The following is a 19854-nucleotide window of genomic DNA, read 5'->3' on the forward strand; positions in this document are numbered from 1 at the left end:
CAGCCTTGAAGGGGGCTGGGCAGAGGAAAGGGAGGAGTCCAAGAAAGCTCCAGATTGTTAAGCTGGATTCCTGAGAAAATGACAAAACGTCAGATCCCAAGAGCGCATCACCCATGGGCAGCAGTGGTTGAAAGAAGCACTTGATCCTCAGAGCTCCAGGCAGCATGGCCCCATGAGACTCAGACTGGCCGCATTCCAGGCTCTTCTGAGTCGGCCGGGCCAGTACCACCTGAGGACATGACTAAGGCTTGGAAGTCAGCACCCACCTTAACTGTCTACCCGGCTTCTTCCCAGTTAATCTCTAGTAAAGGCCTTCACTAACCACTTAGTTATGTCTTAAAAACTCTCCAGGATGTTTTTTGGATGTGGCTCTCCCTGAATTGGAAGGGTGATTTCAGAGCCTGGAATAACCATCTCCAAATAGTTCTCATGAAGCATTACGAAAAGTGAGGTACAGATGGTCAGGGATGGCCTTGCCACTCAAGGCTTCCCAAACCTGTTGATATCCACCATGTCACTGAATTCGCTCATTCCTCACTACAAACGCCAGAGGAAGGGATTTTTACTTAGATTTTATGGAACCGGGACCTGAACCTAAGATCTTCCGTGTCCATCCTCAAACCTCACCTTCCAAATGATCTCTGCCACCTTGATGCCCTACCATCAGGGTCAGGCCACTGGGCAGCATCCTCCCTTTGCCAGAATTACTCCCGGGAAGGTCCATATGTTGGGTCACACCCACATCAGAGCGAATAAAACAAATGGAGGGCACGGTCCATGGTATCCTTGACCTGCTTGATTCCCGGAGTGCTGGGTTACCCCTGGGGAGGCCTGGAGGGAGCAGAGAAGAGTGAAAAGGGATGGAGTGGACTGGGGGCAGGGGGAGGGTGACAGCCCAGTGACAGCCCGTGACGTACAGGGATCCAGGGACCGCTCTCAGCTCCCTTTGCTGCAGCTTTGACCTGGCCAGGAGATTGTTGGAATGGGCATTGTTAAAGCTCATTTGCTTCCGTACTCTATCTTTCTTTGCTGTAGAATCTTAGACGTGTTCCCAGCCGTTCCTGTTGTCCAAAAACCGAGGTCACCATGGCCAGTCTTACTTTGCTTTTCTTCCTAGAAAAGAGGAAGATGACTGCAAACCCCAGTCCCCCTTAAATGATCTGTGTAACTCACGAGTCGTTGTGTAATGATTTGTGCATTTTTCAACTGTTGATTACTTTTTTCCCTGTACGCATGCCATTGAATGCTTAAACAGCTGTCAACTTTGGTTAGGGTCTGTGGACAGTGTCAACTTGGGGAATGTATCAGTACATCTTGATCTTGGCCACCTGGCTGTTTCGTGTGTATTAACACCCTCTGATCTCATATACTCATTCATTCATCAGATATTTATTGTGCAAGACATGACTGCTATGCTGCGAGTATACATGCTTTGGTTTCCTGGGGCTGTCATAACAAAGTACCACGAGCTGAGTGGCTTAGAACAACAGAAGTTTATTCTCTCACGGTTCTGGAGGCCAGAAGTCTGAAATCAAGGTGTCCACAGGGCCATACTCCCTCCAAAAGGTCTAGGGGAGGATCCTTCCCGGCCTCTTTCTGACTTCTGATGTTGCCAGCCATCCATGGCGTTCCTTGGCCTGTAGGCACATCACTCCAGTCTCAGCCTCCGTGGTAACCTTGCCTTCTGCCCAGCTGTCTGTGCTTTCTCTTTTTATAAGGATGCCAGTCATTGGGTAAGGACCCACCCTACTCCAATCTGACCTCATCTTTAACTAATTACATCTGCAAAGACCCTGTTTTCAAAGAAAGTCGAATTCTGAGGTTCCAGGTGGACGTGAACTTGGAGGGGACACACTTCCACCCAATGCAATACAGTTTGGGCATTTTCCTTGGTCCTTTTTTTTTCTCTCATCGAGCAGCCAGAGCAGGGAAAGTTAGAGTCTGGATCTTCACAGCCAGTACGAGGATGTCAAGGATGTGGTCTTGTCTCAGGGAGATGGCCATTTTCTTAGGAAAAAGAGAACGCGTACTCCCGTGACTGTAAGACCAGACAGTGTGAGATAAACGTCAAGTGGCACCCAGGACGTGCATTCAAACAGGCCATGCCCACTTGCAGCAGGAATGATAGATCAGAGAAGGTTGGCCAAGAAGGTGGTCATGAGCATCCTTGAGGGGCAGGTAGCCGTAGAAGATTGGCAAGGAGGGCCCCCCTGGCTCGCCAGTCTGGGAACAGCAGGCTGCCGTGCGGGAAGGTTCGGGTGCATTCTGGGAATGGCAGGAGGTCTACATGAGGAGCAGGGCAGGGTGGGCGGGGCCTGGCAGACCTGAGTTGAAACCACGGCTCCCTCACTCGCTAGTTGGCTGTGTAGTCTCAACACCCAGCATGTGGGGACTGAATCTGATCACACAAGCTAGAATCCCTGCCGTGATGCTGCACCCTCGCCCTGGAAGGAAGCCCCGCTAAGGAGCAATTAGAAACCTCTTCTTCCATCCAGGTGCTCAAGCCAGAGATCTGAACCTGATCCTGGCCGCCTCCCCTGCCTTCACCTAGTTTAGCCAAGGTCTGTCTCTTCTACTTCCTAACAGCCACTCACATCCCTCCCCACGGCTACTTCCCTAATACAGGGCTCCGCCACCTTGCACCTGGGGTGCAGCCTCCTCCTTGACCTCCCTGCCTCTGCTTTCCCTCTGTTCCAATCCCTTTCCAACACTGCAGCCTGAGCAGTCTTCCTCGTGTGCAGATATGACCACAGTGTTCTCTCAGGCCCCTTCTGTGGCTTCTGGTGCCCTCAGGGTCAAATTCAACACACTTACACCAGGCCTCCAGGACCCTCCACTTTCTCACCCTTCTTATCCCATCATGGGACCCCCACCCCCAGTTTCTAATCCCATCATGACTCACAGATCTCTTTCTTATCTTTAAGCTCTTATAGGGATTGTTCCCTCCGCCTGGAACTTTCTCCTTTTCCTCTTAGTTAAGGCTGTTACAACAATACCACAGACTGGGTGGCTTACACAGCATTCCTTTCTCACAGTTCTGGAGGCTAGAAGTCTGAGATCAGGGTTGGGTTCAGATGAGAGCCTTCTTCCTGGCTGCAGATGGCTGTCTTCTTGCCGTGCCCTCCTATGGCAGAGAAAGCATGCTCATCGGTACCAGCGTGAGGAAGGGAGGGAGGAAGAGTGCTCTCTGGGGTCTCTTCTTAGAAGGGCGCTAATCCCATCATGGGGGCCCCACTCTCATGACTTCATCTAAACCTAATCATCTCCCAAAAAGGCCCCATCTCCAATACCAGCACGTTGGACGTTAGGGCTTCAACATATGCATTTGGTGTTGGGTTAGGGGAGCCATAGACATTCAGTCCATAACACACTCCCACTCCTCTCTTTACTTAGCCGCCTTCTGTTCCTCCTTGCAATTTCACTTTGGATGTTACTTCTTCCGGGAAGCTTTCCCTGATTCCTACCTCCCCAGTGCAAGCACACACACACACACACACACACACACACGCACACACACGCACACACACGGCTGGACTAGATGGAGCCCTGTGTTTATCCAAAGCATAAAGCATAATGCTGACCCTTCCTCTTTTTAGGAGGGAGTTTCCTCCACAGGTGACCTACTCCAGAAAGCCATCCTCTAACCTTAGTGCTGTTTGCAACCCTTTCAGGACCAGCGGGCCCCAAAGGCGATCAGGGGGATGAAGGGAAAGAAGGCAAGCCTGGAACCCCTGGATTACCTGGACTTCGAGGTAATGGGGAGGGCCCTGGGAGGGCACTGGACATACCAGGAAGGGAAGGGGCTCTGCTATCCATCCCTGACCCTCTATTTTCTCTTTGGGATCGGTGATGGGGCTCCTGGGACAGTGCCCAATCAACTCAGCTTCAGATGCCCTGTTCTGTTAAGAGACTAAGAGGTTATTGGTATAAGAGTAGGATGGAGCAAATCTTTTTCCATAGAGAGTACCAGGACCTGAAGAAAAAGGGTACACATGAGGCTCGCAACTCCTTGAAGCCACTCCCCACCCCAGCAGCCAGGGTCCCTGTGACCAGGGCCATTGGAAGGTATTGAGGGTGTCCCCTGATCCAGAGCAACCCATCAGGTATGCTGTGTCCCCTCAGTGTTTCCTGAGTCCCCAGCCCCTGACCCCCTACCTCCGCAGAACCTGCCCCGGTCAGTAGATACCTGCCCTCTCACGCCATCTCCACCCTGCTACATGCACTAGTGACAGCCCGGAGGGTCCAAGAGCTGGCAGGGAGGGTACTTTGGGGCCTTCTGGAAAGGGTGCGTTCGTCTTAAATGCCTCGTCTCAGGAGTTCCCGTTCTGTTACTTTACCAAATTTTGCATCCCAGCCTGTCCATTCCCCAGCCTCTGCTGTGAGCAGCGTTTTTCTAAGGGAGTGTAGAGTCTTCTAAGTGGTGTAAGAAAAGGGGAGGTTTATCAGGGGAAAGGTGTCGGCTTATTTATGTCAGGAATTATACCTCCAAACCACCCCCTTCCTAAGTCTCTAAGGAGGCTGAGAACAGGAGAAGAGGCAGAGGCTGGTTGAGGCAGAACCCACGGCCTGGCCTCCACCTCTCAGCACAGCTCCCTAAACTCAGAATCAAGGATGCCCAGGGGCTCCCAGAGCTGTGGAACCTCCTTTTCTGCCTTAGTCAGTGACAGGATGCAGGATTCCTGGGCATATCCTGCAGGAGACACAGAATGCCGTGGCAGCAGGGCTGTTGGGCTTCAGGAATGTTGCGTTAGGGAAAAAAATAAATCAAGCCCTCGTCTGAGGTGCTATCACCCTCTTGGGGCCCCCATCCTCTTCCAGCCGTTTGATGTTTACGGCGGAGGAATCATAAGTGCGAGACAGATTTCTCCGTGTCATAGAAAAAGGCCAAAGGAAAGCAACTAACATTCGAAGCAGGAAAGTAAAATTAATTAGTTAATTAGAGTGCCCTGCTTTGCAGAGATAACTGTGGACTTAGGTCAGACCTCCAGGGCCGAGGCCTCACTGGGTGAAACCACTTGTTGACTCCGGCTTTCCATGGTGACGTGCAGCCAGTGCCACGGGGCCTTGTGGCCAGGAGCCCTGGGGACTGATGTGACAGCAGCCTGTCTGCCCCAGTTACTGAGCTTGCAGACTTCCTGCCTCCTCTTCAGCCTACCTTCCCCTGCTCTACGCTTCCCTGTGTTTACCACAAGGAAGGGACCTTGCTGGTTTTTTCTTACATAGGATGGGGAGTGATTTAATCTTCCTCCTACCCCAAGTACCAGTAAGCCCTTTTCATCCAGCTGAGATGAAGCCGACCAAGCAGGGATAGGACCCTGCCTCCAGCGCTCTCTGCTGTGTGACCATGGGCAGGTTACCTAACCTCTCTGGGCCTCCGTTTTCTCATTGGTAACACAGGTGAAATAATACCTCAGTTTATGGGGAGGATTAAATAAGATACGTAATGGAAAGCACCCAGAACAGTGCCTGCCACGTTCAAAAGGCTCCAAAAAATTTTGCAAATCTAAATCTCTAGCAAAGCTAGAGGTACAGAGACAGCTTCCGAATGAGGTTGGCACCTCCACCATCACTCACAATAGAACTGGACCTTTCGGGGGGAGGAGTTCAGCCTCACTGGATAAAAGGTGCTGACGGGGAGGGTTTGTGCTGACCTTTTGGACACTGTCTTTGTAGCATCTTTAACTCAGAAGAATCAGGAAGCAGGGATAGCAGGAGGATGCATGGTTGAGGTCTGTGACTGAGCCAGACGATGGCCTCTGGGGGCCCTTCCAGTTCTGAGTCTGAGGCTCCAAAACTTTCTTGTCTCCCCAGGTCTGCCAGGGGAGAGAGGGACCCCAGGACTGCCCGGCCCCAAGGGCGACGAAGGGAAGCTGGGAGCCATGGGACCAATGGGCATGCGTGGGTTCAAAGGTAACAACGCATCTCAGCTCACCCTCGCTCACCGCCAGCCCCCGCACACCAATGTGGGCACTGGAGTGTGGACCGGGTTCAAATTCTAGTTCTTCCACTGACAAGCTGAGTGACCTTGAGCAAGTCACTTAATCTCATTAGGCATCAGTTTGTTTTCTTTTCTTTTCTTTTTTTTCTTTTTGGCTGCACCGCAGGGCTTGCGGGATCTTAGCTCCCCCGACCAGGGATGGAACTCGCACCCCCTGCAGTGGAAGCGCGTGTCCTAACCACCGGACTGCCCAGGGAATTACCATTAAGCGTCAGTTTCCTCATTCCCAAACTAACAAGCCTCGTGATACCATATTTCACAGGGCTGTCACGAGGATTACGTGGAACGTATATGAGTGAAAACACGGTAAACTCCAAAGCGCTGTAGAAATACAAGGGAGTGTTACTATTGGTTGCAGCTCGGTGATGTACCCAGAGGAAGCCAGGCCAGGAGAGCGGGCTTGCAGGAGAAACACAGACCCAGGATGGCCTCCTCCCCCCAATACTGCCAGATTCCTCACAGTTCCTCATATTCTTTTTATTCCCCAAATATTTAAAACTTTAATCAGTCCTCAGATTTCCATTGCCAATAGTGTTTCTTCTGACTTTTTTTTCCTTCCCATTAATAGTCATCTTGTTCATTTTCAGGGAATCCCACTTTAGAGTCAGTCCCGTCTTTCCACGTTCATTTCAAGAGTGTCCAGACCTCTTAGCACCATTGCAGAAGAAAAAGAGGAACTCGGATACTCTTTCCCCAGGCTCTCTCACTTGTTAAAATGAAAACTAAGAAAAAGAAAAGTACTATTAATCATTCCCACCCCACATCTAGGATGACCTCTTAATCTAGGATCACTGGGAACTTTTATTCTACTTTCTGGTTGGTGATTAAACAGACTGAGGTTTTCCTTCCTTTTATGATCCACATTTTAAAAAATCGATTTTAAAACACATTACAAAAGCAGCACATGCTTATTGAAAACAATTTAACAATACAGAAATGTATAAAGTATAAAGTAAAAAGTGAGTGCCTTCCCCCTAGGTCTCTTAAGGGCTTATTCTTCAGAATAACTACTGTAAACACTTTGGAGCACATCCTGCCAGACCCTTTTCCAAGCACATTCATATTTACATATATGTTTGCTTTTGTTTTTTTCAAAACTTGGAACACATGAGGCATCCTTCCCTGGAACTTGCTGGCTTGCTTTTTTTTCATGAGAGAATATGCCATAAGCTTTTGATTTGCAGATATCTTTCTGGAGGCAATTGGATGGAATTCCCTAGTCATTTTAATGTCCCCTTGAGTGGTGTCAGGACCCTTCTACTTCTTTGTAGAGTGGGATGCTAGCTGAGAAAAAAGCTGTGTTGTTTTAACCATATCCTGGGAAGGAAATTCCACAATTCCCTGGAAACTCTCCCCCGTGTTTTATAGCCTCCTCCACTGATAAATCTGCCTGACATAGAACCTATGTGTCTCCCTTTGTAACTGAAGACCCTCCCCCCCCTTTTCTCTTTCCGTGCTTATTAGAACAACCTTGGATTTGGACTTCTGAAACTTTGGCTGTTTAATAGGAATATCTTTGCTTTGTCTTCTTCCTGTGGGATACCACGTACTCCTTTAGTCTGTGCTGCGCTGCTTCTCTGTGCTTTAGTTAGGAGGGAATGAAACTTCTCTGCTTGGTGCCCACCCACCCTGCTTCCAAGGGGGACCAGAGTAGGCAACATAATTGGCCCAAGCTCTTACCCTTTCAGCCATGCATGCCCTCCAGGGCTGCGGGCTCCTCCCTGAGGATTTCTCTGGTCTTGGGTTAATGTTTCCTGCAGGTAAGACTTTATTTACAATTAGGATTTATTTCCATTTCTAATGCCTGTTTTCCTCCTCTGTTTCAGGTGACCGAGGCCCAAAAGGAGAGAAAGGAGAGAAAGGAGACAGAACAGGGGATGCCAGTAAGGAAATTCTGTTGGGGTCACTGGATTCTGTGTCAGCACAGGTGTAGCTGTTGCCCAAGCAACCCAAGTTTCGGTGGCTGGAGGCTGGGGCTCCAGTGTCAAAGGAGCTCCCTGTCCACTCCAGGGCTCAGTTGATCCAGCAAGAGAGAATTATACCCCAGGGGCACAGGCCACATTTCCAGACATGGTATAAACCCAGTGGTTGTGTGGGAGGGACTGGAGGCAGACTGCATGGGCTCCCTTCCGGCCGCCTCACTATGTAATGTGTGCCTCAGTTTTCTCATCTATAGAATGGGGAGAAGAAGCATTCTTATGTCATAGAGTCATTGTAGAGAATTAAATGAGTTAATCCATATAACAGGTGGTTAGGACACGTGGTTAGGACTCAGTAAGTGTTTGTTATTATTATCCTATGTAATACACCAATTTAGACAGACTTACATCATTGGAGATGCTTGCTAAAATTCAGTTACTGACCTTGTTAAAATTCAGCAAGACCTCATGGGGAAAGGTATAGAGGCGAAGCAGAATCCTGTTTGTTTTCCTCCTCTGCCACTAACTGAGCAGTGGTGCTGGAAATCTCATTATCTGGAAGACCACCGAGGCCAGGAATGGGCGTCTTTCCAACGAGGGTCCTTCCTAAAATGTTTACAAGGGAAGCCAGCTTATCTAGTTATGACGCTCTTTTCCAGGGTTTACTTCCCCCACAAAGGTCTACATGTAGAACCTTGGAGAGAGCGCCAGAAAAGAGCGAGCCCCCCAGCCAAGTTTCAGTGAATAGAGTCTCCCAGCCAAGACTCAAAAAAATACCACCATAGAGTATCTGTTGGGCTCTGAAATGCTGCCATCTGGGTGAAGGCTCAAGCAGTTTACCCACTTCTAGGGCATCTGGGCCCTGGTGTGGGGCTGCCTAAGAAGGCTGGGCCTGGGGAAAGGGACAGATACCACTGTGGATGCACACTTTGGACCTAGATTGAGAGCTTCTCGAAGGCTGATCTTTGGTTTCAGTGGGTCCTTAAAATGACATTTCCATCCCAGCCATGCAGGACCAGGAGACCTTGCTGTTGAGTAATGCCCTTCTCCAAGGTCCCTGAAACTTTAACTTGCCTCCTACTTCCTCTACCCTTTGCTTTCCCGGGGCAGTGATCAAGGATCAAACAGGACAAGTGTAGGTGACAGCTCTCTGTCGCTCTAAAGTGATGGGTGTACCTGAGGAGGAGGTACGCCTGTGTCTATCCTGGACTCCACATGCCCACCTTACCTTAGATGCTGTAATCCACAAAGCAGTCTATGTGCTTTGCAGTCTGTCTAGCATTATGGAGAGTCCCTTCCAAGGATAGCCAAGGGCTTAACTGGGAGCGACCCGGCTAGATGAGATCTGCTGGACGCTGCAGGAGCCAAAAGAAAATGTCGAAGGCAAAGGAAGGGGGTCTAGATCCGATCTAGGACGTCTGTGATAGTTCTGACTCCTGAATGCTGCCTTCTGCTGCATTGGTTGACTTGCTTCTGACGGAATGCTGCTAAGGCAGCCGAGAAGGACCGTGGCATTTAGCTGTGTGAAATAAATAACTCCTGACGGGCTGGCAGGAAGGGAGGGACTGTGGAAAGGTAACCTCTGAGAGGGGAATCAGAAACACTGCCCGCGTACCCAGGGGTGCTTGTCAGGACTCTCTGACAGCTGTTCTCCAGCTGTCTCGAGAGGATGGTGTGGTCTGAGCTCGCCGAGCCTGGGAGAGGTGATGGTGGTTAGTCACCATTCACCCCAGGGATGCTCGCGTCACTGTTTACCTTGCCTCTGTGGGCTCAGCTGGGTGGGCTTTGCACTGGGATTGGGCTCTGAGGCTAGGGGCGCTGTGTGTGCGTGGCGGGGGCGGGGGGGATGCTGGGGGTGGGAGCTGAGCCACCTGGGGGCGCTCCCCCAGGCACGGGTGGGGAGCCTGGGGAAGGGCAGCTCATCCACTTGACCCCGGAGCCTATTGACTGCACCGCAAGAGGCCCGTGTCAGCTCTGGATGGCCCCTCCTCGCGGACTGCCCTGAAGATGCTGTAACAGCCCCCTGACAAGACCCCAAAATGTCTCCATTGGTGATGGAGCTGGAAAGTGGGGACAAGGACGGCCCCATCAACGGGCGGCCGTACACAGCGTGGGAGGCACAAGGGACACATATGGGGATCGCAGAACCACCAGGCTGGACGGCCATCCATCCATCTCCCACTCGCAGAGACCTGGAATGGGGAGAGGAGACACTCAAGGCAGAGGCTGGACGGAAAACCCAGGCCTCGGCCTTCTCTGATTCTGGAATGAGAGCTCAGGCCCCTGGTCTTGAAGAGGAGGGTTGGGCTCCTTAAACCCCCTAGAGATGCCTCCACTTGGAGATATGGATGGAAGGGCCTAAGGCTGAAGGGGGGCTGCTGAAGCAATTCAGGGCTGAGACCTGGGCCTTCCCATGGCCTCCACCCTCTGGCCTGCCTCTGCTTATGCCAAACCCACACTGTAGTCAGACTCCTGGTTAGGTTTCTAAGGAACTCTGGTCCCAGAGGCCTTCACTGGATCCCTGGGACTGAGGTTCTGAAGAGGGAGCCAGGGATCATCTTTCAGAAAAGTGTGGAAATTCTGACCCAGGCTGAGTGCCCGCTTCTGGGGGGTTCTTAGTCATTCCCTGGGCCCAGGGCAGCCCCACCGTGAGATCCAATGGGTGGGAAGAAGGAGTTCTCAGCGCAGGGCTCCACCCTCCTTCAAAAAAGGATATAGTGGAGGAGGCATCCTCCTCTGGGAGCCCAGCTTGCACCTAAGGCCTGGAACCGTTACCAAACACCTCCCACCTTTAGCAGCGAAAGCCTAAAGCTCCAGCAGGTGGGGATGTTACTACATTAAAGGGATTGATGAGAAAAACAACAAAGACCCCCGCCTCAGGTCAGAATTGGAAATTAGGGGTTTTTCTTTGAAGAGGGCATTACAGAAAAGACTTCTCAGCAACCCTGTTTTAAGTAAATATTAAACTTTTTCAGAACAAGATCTTGTAATTGTTTACCCATGTTTTGGCCTGGAGTCATAGGGTTTTAGAGTCACAGGGTTCGGATGGTGTTTCAAACCAACTCCTCTCCCACCCTTGAGCCCACTGAACGGTCCTCTGAACAGAGAGCTGGAGAGAATTCCCACAGTCCCCCAGCTAGGTCATGGCCAAATTGGGGCTAGAATACAGAGCTGTTGATTTCTGCTTGATGAGAAGTAAAGGTGTTTGTTTGTTTTTCATTTTTATTGGAGTCTAGTTAATTTACAACGTTGTGTTAGTTTCAGGGGTACAGCAAAGTGAATCAGTTACACATACACATGTATCCACTCTTTTTTAGATTCTTTCCCCATATAGGCCATTACAGAGTATTGAGTTCCCTGTGCTATATAGGAGGTAAAGGGTTTTTGTTGTTGTTTGTTTCAGGCAAGGGTGATATCAGTCATTCTGTTAGATGTTTGGCTTTTGAGCGTTTCGCCAGGAAAAAAAAAAAAAGTTACATATACACATCTCAAGACAGAAAGACATTTGTTTTACCCTCATATATGGTCCATTTGCAAGAAAAATAAATAGTATTTTTGCAGCTAAGGGGTGGGTAAAGGATCCAGTCTTGTTTAAGTCCCACAGCGTGAATTTCAAGCAGGATATAAATTCAGATTGTTTAAATACGTTTCCTCAATTTGGTTTCACATGGAAAAAAGTATGCAGAATGACCCAGGGGTAAATTCCAAGCCAGTGCTTGTTGATAGCTATCAGTTGCATCTCAGAAAACTTGAAAAAATGTTTAACACCTTGTGTGTGTTTTCAACACTTAGGGAAATAGGTTTGTGTGTGTTTGGCGGGGAGGGGAAACCAGTGGGCACCCCAGCACGCAGTATAAGCTCAAAATAAATGATCAGGATGGTGGTTTCTAGACAGGTTTTTTTTTTTTTATTTCCATTGCTACTGAGCTGTCTCTATCTCTGTTTTAACAGGTACTCATTTTGGGGGAGGGGGGTGCGCTGCGTGGCATGCAGGATCTTAATTACCTGACACGAGAGATCGAACTCGTGCCCCCTGCAGTGGAAGCGTGGAGTCCTAACCACTGGACTGCCACGAAATTCCTTCTATCTCTGTTTGAGAATAAGGGAGGCAAAGACCGTCCTTTGGAGTCCGTGAATTCCCTTCCGCCCATCCCTGTCCCTAGAATTGGTGACACTGGGTGCCCCAGGGGACCTGTTTGAGCACCAGAAGATAGCATTCTTTCAGGCCTGAGAGACAGAGCTACTGGACCTTTTATGTATAATGATATTTCTTTATTAACTCAACTGCGTGTACATCTTATTCCTTATACAACTTTAATGCCCCAGCAACAACATGGTTTAAAAGTAAACCACACTTCCAAGAAAAGCTAAGCGCTCACACAAGACTTCTCACCAGCTTGTACCTGGTACTCTGGGGAGTAAAGTCTCTGTGCCTGACATTTCACTTACTTCTCCAGTCCTTCCTATTCAGGAGGCATGATGATGGCCCTGTTCGAGAGATCAGGAGGCTGAGGGTAGAGGATAAGGAACCCGCCCAGAGCCACCGGCGTTCATCAGGGGCAGAGCCAGGACGCAGATCGGGTCTGTCCACGCTGGAGCCTACCTCCAGTCCTGCTACCATCCTGGATTATCTTTTACTCTTTTATTCTCTCTGGCCTTTGACGTGGGCGTCAGCATGGGGTCCTCATGGGCCACCATCCTTAGTGGGTTTAATATGAAAGCGCTAATGTCTTCCTTAGCAATGCTCCCTTTTTTTAAATTTATTTTTAATTGCAGTATAGTTGATATAAAACAGCATATAAGTTATAGGTGTACAACAAAGCAATTCACAATGTTTAAAGGTTATCCCCCATTTACAGTGATCACAAAAGATTGGCTCTGTTCCCCGTGCTATACAATACATCCCTGTAGCCCATTTTTTTTTTATAAATTTATTTATTTATTTTTGGCTGTGTTGGGTCTTCATTGCTGCACGCGGGCTTTCTCTAGTTGCCGCGAGCGGGGGCTACTCTTTGTTGAGTTGCGCAGGCCTCTCATTGCGGTGGCTTCTCTTGTTGTGGAGCACGGGCTCTAGGCGCGTGGGCTTCAGTAGTTGTGGCTCGCGGGCTCAGTAGCTGTGGCTTGCGGGCTCTAGAGCACAGGCTCAGTAGTTGTGGCGCACGGGCTTAGGTGCTCCACGGCGTGTGGGATCTTCCCGGACCAGAGCTCGAACCCATGTCCCCTGCATTGGCAGGTGGATTCTCAACCACTGTGCCACCAGGGAAGCCCCCTGTAGCCCATTTTATACCTAATACCTTTTCACCCTCTATCCCTGTATTACCTCTCCCCCTTCCCTCTCCCCACTGGCAACCACTAGTTTGTTCTCTATATCATTGAGACTGCTTCTTGTTTGTTATATTCACTCGTTTGCTGTATTTTTTAGATGCTCAGTTACTTTTGAGAGACTTTTCCCCGTCTCAGAGTTCGCTCTCTCTTTCACCAAGCCTTAACTGCCTCCCCTGCCTTGGTGGCTCTGGGATAGGCCAGACTAAAGTTTTCACACCGGGGATGGGGGTCTCTGCCTCTGCCAGTGAAGTCTCCCCCCTCGTGGGCGTTTCACATTCTTCATGACTAAGCGATTGTGCCTTCCTTCATCCCTTCTTTTATCCTCACATAGCGAATCTCTGACAGATGCAAACATCACAGGGTGGGTGGAGATGGAAAAGTGGTTTTTAAATGTTTCTCCCCCTACGCTTATGTCTGGTGACTGAAAATACACAGACACACAAGACTCACGGAGAAAAATTGTCCCACAGCAAACACTGTCTCCTGTGCTGGCTGGAGCAGAGTGGGGGACACCCCAGAGGGAGAAATGAGCACTAGGATGTGGAAAATGGGGAACACTGGGCACCAGATGAAAGCTGAGCAGGGGCAGGGCCTGAAGCCCGCGGATCAGAAACCTGGCCGGCACAGCACGGAGCTGGCTGTGGAAGGGGGCCAAGGCAAGAGAAGGTGAGGGGGCCGCCCTCACTTTTGTCATAGAGAAAAGGTACATGTGTGGCAGGAAGGAAACGTTTAGGCGAGAGAGCGTCGGTTATTCACTTACTTAGCAAACATTCATGGAGGCTTCGCTGGAGATCAGGCTGTGGCTGAAGGCTGGGGAGCCCAGATGAGGAAGGCCTGGCCTCACCTTGAGGAGCTCCCAGGCTGGCAGGTGACAATCCTAGGAGAGCATGGTGAGGGTTTTAGGAGGCGAATACACAAAGGGAGTCACTCAATGAGGTGTCTTTGACCCAAGTCTTGACGGGCAAGTAGGTGTCCAGCCGGTGCCTGGAGAAGGTGAAGAAATTCCAGGGAAAGAGAACTGCGTGAAACGGCAGAGCACTGTCTGATAAACCCGAAGCGTTTGGTAGAGCAGAGGTTTGCGGAGCAAGAAGCAAAAACTAAGGCCAGAGGGGTATTCAGGGATCTGTGCGCAGGAATGCAGACTTGGTCTCTGGGCGACCCAGAGGGGCTCTAAGCAGGGTGTGACATGGCAACAGTGGGAGGTGACCGGCCAAGCGGAGAACCAGGCTAGAGCCAGGACCCAGGCCGTGACAATGGAGCCCCAGGCATCCCTGATGGCCCTCAGCCCCTCAGCCAAAGCCGGCACCTGGCCGGCTGGCCCTTCCCCCGACGGGAAGGTCCTCGTTCAGGGCCGGGCTCCCCCGCTGCCTCTCCGCCTGCTCTTGGTTGAGCTGCTCTGCTTTGAGAAAGACCTGTTTTTCAGAAACCCCCGTTTCCTGAGAAGAAGAGGGGACGGGCGGGCTGTGGAGCAGCAGTGCTGAGATCCGAGTCCCCTCCAGACCCGGCCGTGTGGCCCTGAGGCCACTCGCTGAGCCTCTGCAGCCACAATTTCCTCTTTTCTCCCCCGTTCTGTGCGAAGGATGGGATCGGGCCCCGCTTTGCCAAGAGCCTACCTTAAGCCTTCCAAAAACCAATCCAGTGACTTCTCCTGAAAGCTTCCTAGTGACCCCTTCCAGGAGAGCTTCAAATCGCTCTGCCCAGAAAGCAGCTCAGTTCCGTTGAACCCAAGCTGCCCTTGGGTTCTATGGCTTCAAATAGATCCAGGAAGGCCTGGAAAAACACAAGGGCTGGCTCCTTTAAGAAGCCAGGGGGCGAAGTGGGAGAATGTGGTAGGGGAGGTGTGCTGTCTAAGATCCACGGACACTCCCGGCTTGTAAAACGGTGAGAGAAGAGCTGCAGCTTGGGCCCCGGAGCAACGCAGCCCCCTTGGAGAATCCACGCTGTCCCCGAGTAGCAGAGGATGCTAGGAGGTCCTTAACAGGCCCGCTAGTATTTGTACTCTAGATACATAGATGCTGAGTGAACAGACGCAGGAGCCCGCCGAGGGCTAGGGGGAGAAAAATGAACAAGCCAGTGTTTGGCGTTTATGTCAGAAGTGAGTGTCCAAGCGCTGGAGCGGCACAGCTGGAGTCTGCTGCTTTTAACTGTTAGGCTGGTGGGAATTACTCTTGTAGGTGGAGGTAACCAGTCTGTCCCCTAAGCACCTGTCCTTTTTATGATGAGTGATCCAGGGAGCGTGTCAGCACCGTCTGCGCGTCTCTCATGCCCCACACTCAGCTGGCACTGCTCAGCCCATCCTCCCGGGAGCCCGCAGGACCACAACATCCTTTACTCCCTGGCCAACAGGCGTCGGTTTCTGGGATGTGCCCTAAAGAAAACTTGTAGGAATACGAACCTCAGATCGAGGGTGAGAGAGGCATTTTCTACAAAAACAACGCCTTGGAACCACTGAAGAATTGAAGTTTTGGCCTTTGATGTGGGTTTTGTATGAGGAAAGTTTTGAGACGTACGTTAAAACGAGGAATTTATTGAGAAAGCAACTCAACCGGCTTTATTGAGAAAGCAACTCAACCGGCTCAGGAATTGTTTGTAATCCCCGTGACCCTGCACTCACTCGTTTTAGATTGGGTGGTAAACGTGCTGCAGGCACTAGATTAAATCCAGGAGGTCCCTGCTGCCGTGTCTTTTATTGAGAAAGCAACTCAACCGGCTCAGGAATTGAGAGAGCAACTCAACCGGCTCAGGAATTGTTTGTAATCCCCGTGACCCTGCACTCACTCGTTTTAGATTGGGTGGTAAACGTGCTGCAGGCACTAGATTAAATCCAGGAGGTCCCTGCTGCCGTGTCTTTTTGATGTAACTGGATCAGAGTTAGCTGCCACTGCATTAACTTCATGGCCCCACTTCCTCTCGAGTCCTTTGCCCGTCGAAAAGCCCCTCGGGGTGTACTTGGAAACAGTGGTCTAGATGGACTTACTTCCCCTAGCTGGATTTCAGCCGCTCTTCTAAAGAGTGCCATTGTGGAATTCTGATGGAACAAAGAGTAGGCAAAGCCTGTGGACGTCCCGGGAGGTCTTGTGGATGCTCTGGTCGGGGGAGCTCACGGCTGATGCTTCACCGACTCAAAGGCTGGGCCAGTCCTTTGCTGCAGTGGTCGGCACCATCCTTGGGAATTATACTGAGCTCAGTACTATTTACTGAGAACTGACCACGCCGGTCCCTGAGCTCCTTATATTTCAGAACTCTTTAAAGTATGTGTCATTACCCCATTAAAACGGATGAGGAAACTACTCTGAGAGGTTAAATTACTTGCCCAAGGTCAGAGAGCTAGAAAGTGGTGGACCCAGTATACAAGCAGGTATGTCTTCAAGGGTTTAGAATATGCAGATGGGGAAGCATCCCAGCCAGGGGTCTCAGACCTTGAACTTGGAAGAGAGCAGTACCAAGAGGGAGGAAACAGGGAAGGGCGGGGACGCGGTGAACGAAGCCAAAGGGTGTGAAAGAGCCTTCTTAGGAAAGGCCGCTAGTCTTGGTCATGAGCCCTAGAGCTAAGGCAATGGTCCATGAAGCCTTTAGAGGGATGCTCTGTAAACATCAGCACCTCCTCTCAGCTCTACCCGTGACAAAATGAGAGTTCAGGATCGTGGCCTTTCTCCCGGCTCTACAGCATTTCTTTCTAGTCCTAAAGGCCTGTTGACCCCCTATGACCCCTCCCTGCCCTTTGAGAGGCCCAGGAGCAAAAGCAAGGCAAAGGACTCACCTCTCTACCCAGGCCGCCCAGAAAATTCCTACAAATCCAGCTCCAAGCAGAGCTTCTGGGCATTAGCGACATCCTCCCACAGTGATGGGGTGAGCCTCTGCTTCAGGACTGGGCAGGGAAGGTGCTTCGTTTATTATTTGATCAGACCCATTTTCATTGAACACCTGCTAGGAGCCAGGCGACCGCGGCTAGGGCATTAGAGGAACAAAGTCAGCCAAGACAAACTCCTGGTTTCCGAGGAATATGCATGGGGAGACCAGTGGGAGAGTCAACAGTTAAGAAAAAAATCCAGCATAAAAAGTACAGTGATAATTGGGAGATACTTCTGCTATTCCTTCTGTCCAGTAAAGTCCCGAGTACCCCCATGTGACCCCCAATGAAAGACACAGCACAGTGGCCTGTGGGGCTGGAGACCCAGATGTGGCCACTTTATCCTGTGACCTTAAGAAAGTCACTTTCCTTCTCTGAGTCTCCGCTTTCTCATCTGTAAAATGGGTATCACACCCACCACCCTAGAGGAGGACTGCCAAGATCAAATAAGACCGGCTAACAAAAGTTCTTTGAAGAGGCATAAATCACCATATTTAGAGCGGATTGCCATTAGGAAATAGCATTTTATAAAGTGCACCCGCAGGCCTGACCACATTTTAAAAGCGATGCCCTCCAGCATCGCTTTTCCTGCCTGACCGGAAATTCCTTAGGCTTGTGGGATGACTCCTGTCCTTCCCATACAGACCACATTTCCTGTGGATGTCAGGGGAAAGAGCAGTGCCCCGTCTAGGCAGGCACAGAGCCCTTGCGCTGCAGGCTGGCTGGGGGCATGGGGAGTTCTTTCTTCACAGGAGAAGAAAAGTTCAACTTCCTTAAAGGGCAGCTGGTCTAGATTATCACCAGGTCTCTACTCTGCAGCTGCAGAGAATCAGAGCCTATTTTCCCAGCCCCATGTGTTTATTTCTATTCTCCACAACCTCCTTTCTTTCGACTTGTTTTGCTTTGGCAGGGCTTAGAAGGCAGGATAAATACACCTAAAGGAGCTATGAGGTTTCAGTATTATGCTGGGTTCCTCCCCCTCTCTTCTCTTGAGAAGCAAAGTTCCCTGGGCTTTTGGGCCCTCCTGATGCACAACCAAGCAGGTTCTGGGGTATTTAGGGATCAGTTCTGTTCCTAGAGCCCCTCAACCATTCATTCATCCACTCACTCACTTAGTACCGTTTGTTGATGGCAATGTGCTAGGTCTCTGCCTGCAAGTGGGACTGCGACTGGGAACCACAAGGATGCTGAATGCCTGTCACTTCCTGGGAGCTTCCAGTGGTGGGGCATGCGGGCTGGCCAAGGGAGCGGTGCTGGACTATTTCTCATCTGTGGGAAGCGCATATGGGGGCCACAGGTCAGGGAGGCCCTCCTGGAGGAGGTGACCTGACTACTGTGAAGTCGTGTAGCCCAGGCTTGATCCCAGATCCATCCTCTGCCACAGTGCTTCTAGCCCTGGCTGGGCATTTCCACTACCTGCCAACTGTTCAAAAATGTCCCTCCCCCGATTCCCCGCTGGTAGATTTTGAAGCACCCCGGTGATTCTTACATGAAGCCCAGAGCCAAGAACCACTGCTTTAAGTCCCAGGCTCTTTCCCTTACTCCTAAAGACACGAATTCCTACAGACCCAGGGGGCTGCTGGGAGATAGATGAAAGGTACTTTACATATGGCGTGGGCTGTTATTAAATATTCGTCTGAAGTGTTCAGCCTGACAGTTGGCTGTGTGGTTTGAAAATGAAAGGCCTTTGCTCTCCCTGGCTCCACCTCAGAGCAGCTGTGTGACCTTAGGCAAGTTATTAGCCTTCTGTGGGCCCATTTCTCCTCTGTTAAGTGAGGGTCATAATGCCTAACTCATGGAGCTATTGTGAACAGTAAATGAGCGAGGGTGGGCATGAGAACTCTGCACGGGGCCTGACATGTCGTGGGGACTGAGTGTACGTGAGTTCCCTTCACCGTCCACCCTTGACTTGAAATCTCTCCCGGGCGGCACCCAGGACCTGCCTTTGTTGTGCTAGGTTTGGGGCGGCTCTGAGCCAGGTGCAGACAAGCCCCATAGGCAGTAGGTAGTTCTAAGGCTGCCCCAGCCCTGGAAACCAGTTCCGAGATGGTAGCTACTGGTCATTAAGCTGTCCTCCCGGACCCACTGAGAGGCTGAATAATGCAGCCACTCCCTCGGCTGTGCTCCCACCAGATGCTGGAGAAAGAGGAAGATATTCTGCATCTCGCCCCCCAATTATAACCCTGAAACCCAAAGCAAATAGAGTAAAATAAGGTAGGAAGTAATTGGATGAAAAAAACACTGGAGCCCTCCAGAGATGCCAGCGCCCTGTGAGTGAAACCAGATGTTGGTTTTAAAATCCTGGAATGGATTCCCAAGAGATACTGTCAAGTTCCCTTCCATCCCCAGAGGCAGAATGAGCAGCTGTCAGGCCTGGTACAGAGTGGAGAGGAATCCTGTGTTTGAAGTGGGAGGGGGGATTCAAGGCCAACATCCAGCGTCCCTTCCAGCTCTGGGGCTCAGGCATTCAACGCCAAAGCAGGGGAATCTGGAGCCGACCCAGCCTGCTTTGTCTAAGACCTTGCTTTTCCTACATCTACATTTACAAGGCAAAGAGAGCAAAGCTATTTGTTTTTTCGAAAAGAATCCCCACATGTTAGATATGTGCTGGGAGCCCCAGAGTGGCCTCAGCCCTGGCTTCACATTCCTGGACCATTCCGGAGTGGCCTTGCTTAACGAATCACATCCAGCTTGCATTAGTGAGCAGAAACTTGCTGACAGCAGGAGCCAGTCTTCTGCTGACGCCCCTGTCCCCCTCCCCT

General features: G+C 50.7%; 1 protein-coding gene and 1 long non-coding RNA gene across 2 annotated transcripts in view; one reads left to right on the forward strand and one right to left on the reverse strand.

Moving 5' to 3' along the window:
• Positions 1-19854, forward strand: part of SCARA5 (scavenger receptor class A member 5) — a 118219-nt gene that overhangs the window by 74744 nt on the left and 23621 nt on the right. Inside the window, exons 5-7 of the mRNA XM_004270700.3 lie at positions 3672-3752; positions 5812-5910; positions 7825-7881. Of these exons, the coding sequence (XP_004270748.1) occupies positions 3672-3752; positions 5812-5910; positions 7825-7881 (237 nt within the window). The remainder of the gene's footprint in view (positions 1-3671; positions 3753-5811; positions 5911-7824; positions 7882-19854) is intronic.
• On the reverse strand, positions 1278-7772 carry LOC125964674 (uncharacterized). Its single transcript, XR_007477911.1, has 3 exons — positions 7679-7772; positions 3016-3124; positions 1278-2007 (listed from the first exon to the last, which is right to left on the reverse strand). It is a non-coding gene; the product is annotated as an uncharacterized LOC125964674 (long non-coding RNA).

This window comes from Orcinus orca, chromosome 6, assembly GCF_937001465.1.
Source record: "Orcinus orca chromosome 6, mOrcOrc1.1, whole genome shotgun sequence".
NCBI classification, from domain to species: domain Eukaryota; kingdom Metazoa; phylum Chordata; class Mammalia; order Artiodactyla; family Delphinidae; genus Orcinus; species Orcinus orca.